This window comes from Chaetura pelagica, unplaced genomic scaffold (genome assembly GCF_000747805.2).
Source record: "Chaetura pelagica isolate M959 unplaced genomic scaffold, ChaPel_1.0 scaffold166, whole genome shotgun sequence".
NCBI lineage: Eukaryota > Metazoa > Chordata > Aves > Apodiformes > Apodidae > Chaetura > Chaetura pelagica.
In genome coordinates this window covers 4,104,436-4,116,025 of record NW_009953758.1, presented here as the reverse complement: position 1 = coordinate 4,116,025, position 11,590 = coordinate 4,104,436, and the positions used below count along the sequence as shown (strand labels likewise).

The following is an 11,590-nucleotide window of genomic DNA, read 5'->3' as shown; positions in this document are numbered from 1 at the left end:
GACAGTGCCCGCTGCCGCAGGCAGAGACGCAGCGCTGGGCTTCCGGTGTCCCCTGCCAGACCACTGTGTCAAAACATCTCGTCGGTGACCGGTGCAGGACTCTTCTCAGACAGCAAGAGGGGCAGGACCCGCTCTGCAGCTCCGGGAAGGGAGAACAGGAGGCTGCGGTGTCCTGAGGCCATGTGCGAGTTAGCCAGGACAGCGCACTGGGCAGGAGGCAGCGAACACCCACACAGGTACAGCACATGCCAGAAGGGTCGTCCTATAATCCAGTTCCAGCTGAAAGTGCCCCAGTGATGCACAGAGGCACCAGGCCCAAGGTGTTTCCTTTACTCCAGGACAGCAGCAGAGAGCAGCGTTAAAGGCTAAGGCTGATTAACAGCTGCAAAAGCATGTAAAGGGAGCAGGTTTTCCCAGTGTCAAGCATATTAAAGAGCATGTTGCTTTGAGAGTCTCACAAAGCATTTCCCCCCTACTCAGCACGTGGCTTGCTCAGGCAGGTGCCAAGCTCCAGAACATTCTTTGCATCTGCTGCAAAAACTTCAGGTAGTTACATCTCCTGTATCATGTTCCAGGTGGAAGGCCATGGCACAGCATCAGTTACAGAGCAACCAATAGCCCAAAACACCTGGACAGTCATCCCAACCTTTCCACAGAGAAGCAGCATAAGGGATAAAAATAAGCACTAGAACACACAAGGCCTCCATCAGACCCCATCTATTAGCAAGTTTATTTTCCCTGTACACATAGTCACAGAGCAGGAAAAGATTCATTCTTTTAAACAGGTATATACAGAACTTTTTACTTATGCCTATTCTTATTCCCATAGGCTGGTGCTACTTAAGTTATATTGTCAGCTGCCATACAGTGAACTTGGTAGCAGTATTTGAGAAGAGCTAACCAGATGGTCTGGTGGGAAGGGCCTCCAGCAGCCTGATTTTCTTGGTATAAGCAAATATTCCTCTAGAGTTTTATCCAATTTTCTTGCAGCCACTTGACAGCCACAGCACAGGCCATCTTTCATTTCTGAAGGCCTGTTAACAGACATGTGCATGAGACAAGTGGTTGTGGACAGATGTACAGTGCTGTATTACCCCCAGCACCAACATGCTCTCTTCCCACCTGCTATTCCAAACCTTTAACTACCAGACCCACTCAGATTACAAAGGCAGCAATCTTTATTTTTCAGCACTTTAAAACTCTCACACTTAAAATACCCCCAAAATATAAAAGTTTTTAAAAATTTAAGTTCCTGATAAACAGAAGAGGCTAAATGACATCACAAGCAAGAGGACATTCAAATTCCCAGGCAGAGAAGACTCTTTTCCCACCTTCCTTTGGCCTCTAAACTTAAATTCCTTGCATTAATTGTGGTCTCATGGGCCCCTCTGCACTGTAGCCTAGAATCCAGGCACCAGAATGATTGTGTAAGCTAGATGAGAAGTCCTGAATAATGTTTATTGGAACAACTTACAGCTCATGTTTATGGGGATGGCTCATCAAGCCTCATCCAACCCTCAATTAGGTGACACTGCTTTGCTCACAAATATAGTTTCCTTGTCACCCTTCAGGGATGAAATGGAGTGGAAACATGGAAATCAGGCCCTGCATAACCTCTCCTGGTAGCTGGCAGTTTCATGAGTTGGGGTGAGCAGTTCTCACAGCCCAGTACCTTGTTTCCCAAACCTGCACAACCACTGTTCAATTCATACTGCTATGGATTCAGCAAATGGCTCCACAAACTAGAACTAACTTAACCCATCTGACAGAAAAGTAGTTGGAGTAATAATTTTCTACCAGATGTAAGTTGCACCAGAAGTGAGGAGACAGGCACACAACTGGAGGGAGTGTCCTCCTCTCAACAGCAGTAAGCCATTATATTATCAGCTGCTCTTGAAAATGCTAGTTACTAACTCATGAGGCTCCCTATACTGAACATGTACTAGAAAGCTAACACTTCAAACCTTACAGCACCAGACTTTGTGCTTAGTGCTATGGGGAAACTGGCATTTTACTTCTTGATAGGGGTTTAACCGATGGGAAACAGCTCAAAGAACAAATGATCAAACCCAGAAGATATTTAAGGCATTAATCATACATTCATCTTGACTCCTAGCAAGCCACATGGCACATTGCTGGGAGAAGCCTAAGCTGGCACATCTTATGTTCAGAGAAAACAAGGAGTAATGCCACACTGCAGTCAGAGCCTCTGAGACAAACAGCAAAAAGCATCTGGGTAGATAAGAGAGCTTTATCGCCTCTGCCTCCTTACCTATTCCCACTGAGTCAAACGTCAACCTCCATGCAGTCAAGTGTTGCCACACAACTCCACTCCCAAGCTACATCCCCAATGAAACTGTTGTTAAGAGTGCCACAGCAGTACTGCAGACATTGGTCTGACAACAGCTCCTGACTTGCAACTGCAAATGATACAGTAATTTAACTCCTAAGGTGTATTTAGTCTCTGCTTTTCTAAGCACTATGGTTAATGGGGCCTCAACAGGAGCGGAAGGAAGAAGGTAGGAATTTATTGCAAGGTGAAACCATAAAAGAAGGAAACAGAAAAGAGGAACCTTGTCACACTGCAACAATGAACTTGAAATGCCAGATGGGGGTGGGGATTACAGTCAGAGGGTTCAAATCAGTGTTGCTCTTACAGTAACTAGCCAAAGGCAAGTTACAATACTTGCCATTTCACAGGTATCCAAATTAAACTAGCTGAAAAAGTAGGAGGCTACTATACAGGAGAATAACTTCTACTAGATGGGCAGGAAACCAAAATGAAAAATCACTGCCAGCCTTTTAAAATAAGACTGTAGAAAATTAAGGTCTTGGAGGTCACCATAGTGGTGCCACACCAGCTCAAGGACGGTTCCAAATTAGGGGCCTAAACCAGAATTAGAAATAAAAGGGAAGATGTCCAACCATTCTCTCACATCCCCACGCTGGAGCTGCCTGCCCCACAATGGGATAAGGGAGGTAGCATTCCAGGCAGGTTGACATCCGTAACGTCCACATGCCCATCCAAACCATTCTGGTGGGCAGATGGTTTATGAATTCCCAAGGAAACATTCTCAGTCACTCTCAAACTTGACAGAATTGACTTGAGTCGATATAGTGCCCCCACGGTAGCTGCCTCTTTTTTTCTTTGTCTTCTCATGGCGGAAAGATTTGCCTTTAGTGAATTTCAGGATGTTGTTAGCCTTCTCACCCCAGTCGCCAGCTGCTCCTTTCTGTGAGGGATGAAGGGGAAGACGAAAAGGAAACACAGGTCAGTGTCCAAGAGAGTAAAGGCAATGTTTTGCACTTCATGCTCCTACCCAACAAACATCAGTACATTAACCTTGGAGCAGATACCACTCTCCCATGCACCACCTGCCAGTGCTCACACACCTCCTAACAGCACCTCCTGGTGGAAAATGTTCCACCAAAAAGACTGCCCACAAGCACACCAAGGCTGCTCTGCAGAAGTGCATTTGCAGAGGCCAAGTGTTACCACTCAGGCCACTACCTAGCCCTACCTTTGCTTCAAATGAGTTATCAGCAACACGGGCATCCACCTCGATCTCTTCTTCCCTTACTCGGCGGAATGGAGAGGCTGGCTGTTACGGAGACAGAAAACAAGATACAGTGGGTGCACACACATGCGTAATATTCCCTTAGTGACAACATCCTTCTCTCCTTGCCCTGCAAATACAGAGCCCTGTCCACATCACCTCAATCTTTAAGTATTTCTCTGAGTCAATCTTTTTCTTTACAGATCAGGCAGCACTGTGATGCTCCAATCAACCTTTGCCTGTGGGCCAAACCTCCTCAAAAAACCCCAAACAAGGCTACTGGTTCAGGAGGCAGAGATGCTTCTCCCACCAGTCACCACAGTCCATCCTCACTCACCTGTTTCACCTTGGGAACTGTGTGTGGCGTTTTGGCTTTGATCTTCGCCTTTTTACTGTGAGGTGTCTCTGGCTCCTGAACATCATCTTCCCTCTTCTGTTTTTTCCCAATTGTGCCTGTTAAGAGATACAACAGCAAAACTTCAAAGAAAGTAACTGTAGCATTGGGAAGAGCCATGGCATTATCCTCCCAGAATGCAAACCCAGTGTTGATACAAGTGTAAGAATCAGTCCCTGAATTACTTCACCCAGAAAACAGACTGCTATAACAGACATTAATAACCATTCTGAGTCAGTAAGGATTTTGCGATCCTATTCTAATGGATAATTTTGGGGAACAGGATATCACTATATTAATGATTTAGTGCACCTGAGAAAGTTCTATTGGCTAAAATTTGTCAGATCTTGGAATCACACAGTATGCCCTTGCACACACTTGTGCAAAGTCGTTTCTTTCCTAGGGGGATCAAGACATTATGCACTGGGGCATCACCTACAGTGTCCAACTTAACAGACAAGGTCCCCAGCAGTCTGCCTTGCTGTCACTAACAATCTCATGTGTGCACAAATGGCAACTGACAACAACTGTACAGAAATGTGCTTCACAGTACCACAAATTCTGTTGCCAGCAGACAGGCAGTAGAGACAAAAAAGGATCACACCACATTAAAAACTAGACTTTCCCTCAGTGCTGCACCAGCTGGCAGAATCTAGCAACCTATAGAGACCAGACTGAACACTGTTTCAGAAAGGCTCCCATGCATGCTTAGTTCAGTAACACTGCCTGACAGGCCCACCTGCCAGACTGTAGGTAATACCTCCATTGACTTTTCCAGTCTCTTCTTCAGAGCTGCTTTCACTGCTGCTACTGCTGCCACCAGCTGGCTTAGACTTCAGGTTGTTTGCTGCTGGTTTGGATGCTTTTGCTTTCCCTGTGGAGGCACTGGTCTTAGAAGTGTTCTGTGCACCTTTCCCTGCCTTTTTGGGCTTCTCTTCCTCTTCACTGGAACTATCAGATGAACTGCTACTACTACTAGAAGCAGCTGACTTCTTTCTTATAGTAGCTTTTGCTGCCCCTGTAGATTTGCTGGCTGGTTTCACTGCTGGCTTCTTTTCTTCTTCTTCACTGCTTGAACTATCAGAGTCAGATGTACTTGCTTTGGCAGCTGGGGTAGAAGGTTTGGACACTGGCTTAGCCACTTTGCCAGCTAATTTAGCTGGAGTGCCATTCTTCTTCTCATCCTCAGAGCTGCTGGAGCTGCTGGCTGAGTCAGAGCTACTTTGTGCTTTCTTTGTGGCAGCTTGTAACTTTTTTGTTGCAGGGGTTGCTGCTTTAGTTGCAGGCTTCACAGCTGCCTTCTTGGCAGAGCTATCAGAATCTGGAGGAAAGGAAAACAATAATCAAGGCCAGGCCCCATTCCTTACCAAAAATCTAACATGCAGGTTTAATGCTGGTGCACAATGCACTTCATTAGAAGCTTGAAATAACATTGCAATGTCCAACTGCACCCTCATACCCTGCCCAGAAACACAGAGGTCTGGGCAAACACAACACACATGCAGAAACTCTCATTTATCCCAATACCTGAACTGTCCGAGGACGAAGTGGAGTCTTTCTTTGCTTGTCCAGGCTTGACAGCTACTTTTGCTGGTTTGGGAGTATTCTTTATCACAGGTTGTTTAGCCGGCAGCTTACCCCCTGCCATCTTCTTATCGTCTTCAGAGCTAGAATCTGAAAAAAGTCAAACCAGGAGGGGAGATGGAGCATGTAAGGAATTTATGTGGGAAAATGCAGCACTGCAAACATTAAACTTGCTCAGCAGAAGATACAAAACACAGTGATCCCTATTTCTAGGGTCACATTAGGAGAATGCATCTTTCGAGTATACTTTTAACTTGGTATGGTGATAAATGATTTTTGAAACTTCTCATAAAGCCCATAATAGGGTAACACCAACCAAAAGGCTTAAGATATAGATCCTCACAAAGTTTCATTAACCGTCCTGGAGAAACCTGATACATGATGCCCCACCCTTTCCAACCAGCAGCATGCAGACCTTTCTGCATGTGCCAACCATCTCCTTGGTGTCTCATGGTGAGGTTCCACCATCTTCCACTATGGGAGATTAGGGGTAATTATATTCAGCATAAAGTATCATAAACAAACCACAGGAGCCATATGCTCCTTTTCAATTTCACACCTTGTTTGCAACAGAAATTGAAGTTTCTGAGGTTATAGGCTAACAATCTTGGCAGATACACTGCTATATAGCCACTTGGCCGATAAAAACATCAACAAAAAAATTGAAAATTTGTTTCTTCAGTTACCTGAGTCACTGTCAGAACTGGATGCAGCCTTCTTGGTAGTCATAACTTTGGTTTTGGGGGCAGGGGTTGTCTTAGCTACTACTTTTTTGCCTGCAAAAGCAAGTTTAAAATTAACAGGCTGCACCCACACCAACCTTTATCACAAGATCCAAAACTTTCCAGATGAGAAAAAGCCCCCTACCCAGTGCACCAGCCATTCATCCAGCAAACATCACAAGTCAAGCAAGGACCTGGCCAGCTGCAGTAATGGGCTAGGCTCTTTCCCACTAAACTAGATCCCAATGACTCTTCAAACCAGCGCACCCGAAGTAATCCAACTTGCACACAGTCTGAATCCAGAGGTTGCACACGGTGTTCCATTTGGGATACCTTCAAGTTACTCAGAAGCTTCCAGAGAAACAAACAGCAACACAGACCAAAATCATACAGCTTTTCCAAGGAGACCCAACAGATCACCAAACACTGTCTACGTAAGTTCATACATCCTTTGCAGCCTCCTCACAACATACCCACTCCTCCCTTTGGGGTCTCTTGCTCTTCCTCATCACTGCTGTCTGAAGAATCACTGCTCTCAGCCTTTTTTGCAGGAGCCTTGACAACACCCTTCTTGGTCTGCTTAGCTTGAGGAGGTGGTACAGCACTGTATTGACCTACAAAGAGACATACAGCATTCAGATGCCTACAAGCAGCACATGTGAGACATTTGTTGTAAGTCTGAATAAAATCCTTCTGCTCTTTGGTTCCATTTATTCCTTTTCTGTAGCTATAGTCAAAGATACAAGCTTATCATTTGAAAGATTACATCAACCCCAGTGCTACCTTGTTTGTACTGTGAGTTTAACTCTCCTCTTGGGGTTCAGCTGACCCAAATATTTTTGCAGAAATCTCCTCTGCACTTTAGGAAGAATGGGAGCTTTCTCAGAAACAAACAAACGAAAAGCAGAAATGTCAATTGTTGATTGTTTTCATTTACTGCTTCCTCAAACCCTCTGGCTAAAGAATCAGACTGAGTTTTGATGTTGGATTCTCTACTCACATCAGCTCTCTCCTGGAACCCTGAAAGCACTATGCTATACTGAACAGAGGCCCACTTAGCCTATCAGCTGGGCTGCAACTGAATACTGGATACTTTACGAAAAACCTAAAAAAACTTAAATTACTGCAGTGATAGAATAAACAAACCACTGGCAAATTACTTCCCAAATCCTGGTAGACAGGAAACCTGCAAGAAATGTCCTTAAAGGCTACATGAATAGAAGAAATGCAGCAAACTTAGAAGAGTCTGTCACAGTCTCTCCCAGTCCTCATCTCTTATGAGGGAGGAGCTAAATTGTAAGCTTGCCCCTGACAGCACACAAAAAAGCTGCTGCATTTCTGCTTCACAATACCCCCACGAGCATCACCTGGAACCTTGTGTGCAGCAAGACTTGTCCATGTCCTGCACACTCCTCCAGGGGCAGTGGGACTAGCAGAGAGCATCCTCCCATGTAGCAGCAATGGGCTTTAGTACTTACCAGGCTTCAGCTTTTGTTTTGCGGGTGGCTTTTCATCATCTGAGCTGTCAGATGAGTCCTCACTACTGGAACTTTCCTTGGCACGTTTGTTTTTCCCTGGACATGCTTGAGTGGCTGCAGGTTTTGGCAGAGGTGATTTCTTGGGAACAGCCTTATTACAAGAATAAACAAACATTAAAAAAAAAGAAAGTACAGAAAACTTGTGGGGACTGCTGGATGTGGATCTTGTTTAAGCATCTGTCAAGGGAACAAATTTTGACGACAAAGGGAAAAACATTAATAAGATTCTCAAATGCAAATTTCAGGCAACACATGAGCATCTTGATCTTTCTAGCCACTCCACTGTTGTTTTCTGCCACATGTATCCCTAATGTGGAGCTCTTCTGACTAAGGGGAACAAAACTGACCAAAATGGTAGCAACTGCCAGTTGAATAAACACAACTATGATTATTTTTGTATTGCAGAAAACGTTTTTAATCATTCCCTAATGAAAAACTCGAAGTTAGAGATGCAAAAGTGAACACATAATGGAAACAACATGGTTACTACACGATGAGATGTTTTCTTGTAAAAGGAAAAAGTAGAAGGAAGTGGTGAGGAGGTATTAGGGAAGAAAGCTAGTGCGTGGAGAGATGCTAGAACACAAGCCCTATCTACGAAGAAAAAGGAGGTTTAACAGCCACAAAGACTGTGTTCAATATCTCTGTAGTCTGTGCCTTTGTCTACACATGTCACAGTCCCTGCAACACAGAGACACACTCAGTCTTACTAGACTTCTACAGCATTCATGAAGTTTTTCACAGGCCAGTTTACCTTTTTTGGTGCAGTCTTTTCCTCATCAGACTCTTCACTACTGCTGCTGCTGCTGCTTGCTGCTTTTCCATTGACCACCTTGGCAGCTGCCTGGGCAGCTTTACTTCCTTTTGAGACAAGTAAAAAGGGATATTAGAAAATATACTATGGGAGATTAGGGGTAATTATATTCAGCCTAAAGTATCATCAACGAACCACAGGAAGCCAGTAGGGCAGATGAAGGCAGTACTGCAGAGCTGTTGTTGTGACCTACTGCAAGCTTAGAGAAAGTTTTCAGAAAACTGTTCATTCTAGGTCATCAGAAGTTTCATGACTAAAGTAAAGATCTTCCCTGCTTTTTGAGGGGGGAGACACTGGCAGAAGCACAACTTAAGCAGTTAAGGTTGCTGATTACAGCTATTTATGCTATCAATGCAGCATATGGGATGAGATGTTTTATTTGCAATCAGTTCTACAGCTCCTCCGTGTCAGAAGCAGACTGGACTGAAGTTCAAATAGCAGTGACAGCAGATTTTCAAACTGCTATCTTAATACAGATGCCTTTGCATGTAGGTACAGCCCCCATCACTTGTCCCCTAGCTTTTTTGGTTTTGCACTTTGACTCATGATATACAATAAGAAGTACCTAATTTAGGTGTTGCTGCTTTTGGTGGCTGCTTCTTTGGTGCTTCGTCATCTGAGCTGCTTGAACTGGAACTCTCTGCTTTCTTCTGAGGCTGGACTTTGGTTCCAGCTGGCTTCACCACAGGTTTTGCACCTTTCTAAACAACAGGAGCAAAAATTGATTAGCCCTTGCAGCCATAAAAAAAGTGGCTAATAAGTTAGGCATGTGTACAGAGAGTATAAACAGCTGTCTTTCCCAGAGGTTATCATTTTGACTTGGAAACACCAGTCTGCCTAAGTGGTTAGAGCCTCAAACTCCCTGGATAACAATTTTGGTCTGTGAAACCTGCCAGCAGCCCATGGGAGACTTCCTTTGCACCTCAGTCTCTAGTTCTGCATCCTCAAGAGCAGGCAGCTCTGGGGGCAGACCATGCTAGTTTGAAGACTGAAAATATTGACTAGGCAACTCTAGTTGCTCTCCTGTATTGTACACTAACATCATTCTTCCTCTTTCCCACTTCTGAAGGCTATGGCTGCAGCAGAAAAAGGAAATAGAAGATTCTCTTTTTATATAGACACACATATATGTAAGGTAAAGATAAATTTTGTTGCAGTTGTAAGTAAATCTTTCTCTGTAAAAAAAAAAAAATAAGAACACCTTGGCAGTGTTAGGATAAAGGCAATTAATAGACCTGGATATGAAACAAAATGGTGTGGTGGACATGAAATTAATTTTTCACAGGACCAGTCCAAACGGCACACTGTCCACTACAGAAACACCTTCTCTACGTTGCACATGCAGCAGTCTAAGCACTTGACAGTTCAGTAAAAGCAAGACCAATCCCAGAGAGAATTCTGGTCAAATTTGCTATTACCCATCACTCTCAAACATGCATTAGAGGCTGGAAAGAAAGGCTGACCTTTGCTGGCTTCTTCTCCTCCTCTGAGTCTGAATCATCACTGGAGTCCTCACTGCTGCTCTCTGCTTTCTTGGCTGGAGGAACTGCTTTTGCTTTGGGCACAGCTGCTGCTTGAGCTGCAAATAACAGACAGCAGATGTTGATCAAACTCCAATGTTGATTGTTAGCTCAAACTTTCAGGAACCTGTATCTTGCACTAGTGTGTATCAGGGCAAAAGAATATACTAAGGTCATTAAACCATGACAGAAGTTCATAACACTGACTTTGTTTCTTGAGCAGGGTGCTGCAGAAAACTACAAAATGGGTAGGCAAGAGAATAAAACAAATTCAAGATTTTATCTTTGTCACGTACACATTTTTTAAGTGTAGACTTCTATCACCAAAAAGGACACTCCATAAGAAAAGTGCCTCCACAAACTGCAATAACATTAACTGGGTCTGCACACCTGCCAGCTTACAAAAACGCACTGAACAAGCAGTCTTCCAAAGAGAACCACCGCAATGCTGTGTTGAGGTTCTAGACTCTTTGCTTAACAAGTTGTAGCCAAATCTACTCCATCTTAGTTACTGGTTGCTTTTCATTGGCATGGAGCAAACTAAATTATTTTAAATTAAGTTATATTTGCAACTGTCCTTAACAAGTAAAAATCAGATGGCTCAAGTTAAAGATCAGATTTCTTTCACTGTCTCTCCCTGTATACTATTCCTTTCCTGCAAATCATCTGCTAGATACACACAAACTTGTATATGCTACGATTAAGGCAAAGAATAAACACAATTCCAAATAAAAAGGGAAAAACGTAGCCCACCACATGCCAAAGTGCTGTGGAGGGATGCCATTTTTTGGAAGGACTAAGACACAGGCTTGAGAGAGAGGCAGGCAGCAATCTCACACAAGCAGCAGGTGAGTAAAGAGGCCCGACTTTCCTCTGGAACTCGGGGATACTGTCTACAACTGCCCTGCATCAAACAGGCCATGGAGCCCACCAATACACAAAGGAGCCTGGTAAGTCCTAGCCATACAAGAGTTCTGACATGTTATGCATGTTTTAACAGAAGCAAAAGCACTTGTAAAATGTGAATTACACTGTGAATGTGAATCATATTGCAGTTTTCCTACAATAGCAGGATGACAAACCATTCTCTAAAGCTCTCACTGAGAGTCTCAGTCTGAGGGACCCTCGCAAATAACATAGGAAAAAAATGAGGTACCTACCAACCAGGAACAGAGAATCAGCCCAACCTTCATGCACTCAAAACCCAGTTTTACCCAATATTTAGATCAATGCGTATTTTGAACACGCAGAAGCAAACAGGAGTAACCCTGCTGAGACATCCTGTCAGTTAGCGACAGGAAAGCAGACTCCCAACACAGGGAAGTTAACGAGGGTGCTACTTCAAGAGCATCTTCAAACCCCCATACAGGCCAAGACCGACAAACTGGATGGCCTGAGGTGCTTAAATTACAACTGGATAAAAACACCACCTGTAGGGAGGGCCAGCAGACCCGACCTGCC

The 11,590-nt window shown here is 44.1% G+C and overlaps 1 protein-coding gene across 1 annotated transcript in view; it reads right to left on the bottom strand.

The window, feature by feature from the left end:
* Nucleotides 1-3,074: 3,074 nt before the first annotated feature.
* NOLC1 (nucleolar and coiled-body phosphoprotein 1) overlaps nt 3,075-11,590 on the bottom strand; it is a 13,894-nt gene continuing 5,378 nt past the window's right edge. The window contains exons 2-12 of the mRNA XM_010000817.1: nt 10,073-10,188; nt 9,175-9,310; nt 8,550-8,656; nt 7,736-7,886; nt 6,731-6,871; nt 6,222-6,311; nt 5,479-5,625; nt 4,712-5,272; nt 3,891-4,010; nt 3,522-3,598; nt 3,075-3,233 (exon numbers count right to left, since the gene is read on the bottom strand). Coding sequence (XP_009999119.1) covers nt 3,075-3,233; nt 3,522-3,598; nt 3,891-4,010; nt 4,712-5,272; nt 5,479-5,625; nt 6,222-6,311; nt 6,731-6,871; nt 7,736-7,886; nt 8,550-8,656; nt 9,175-9,310; nt 10,073-10,188 — 1,805 coding nt within the window. The remainder of the gene's footprint in view (nt 3,234-3,521; nt 3,599-3,890; nt 4,011-4,711; nt 5,273-5,478; nt 5,626-6,221; nt 6,312-6,730; nt 6,872-7,735; nt 7,887-8,549; nt 8,657-9,174; nt 9,311-10,072; nt 10,189-11,590) is intronic.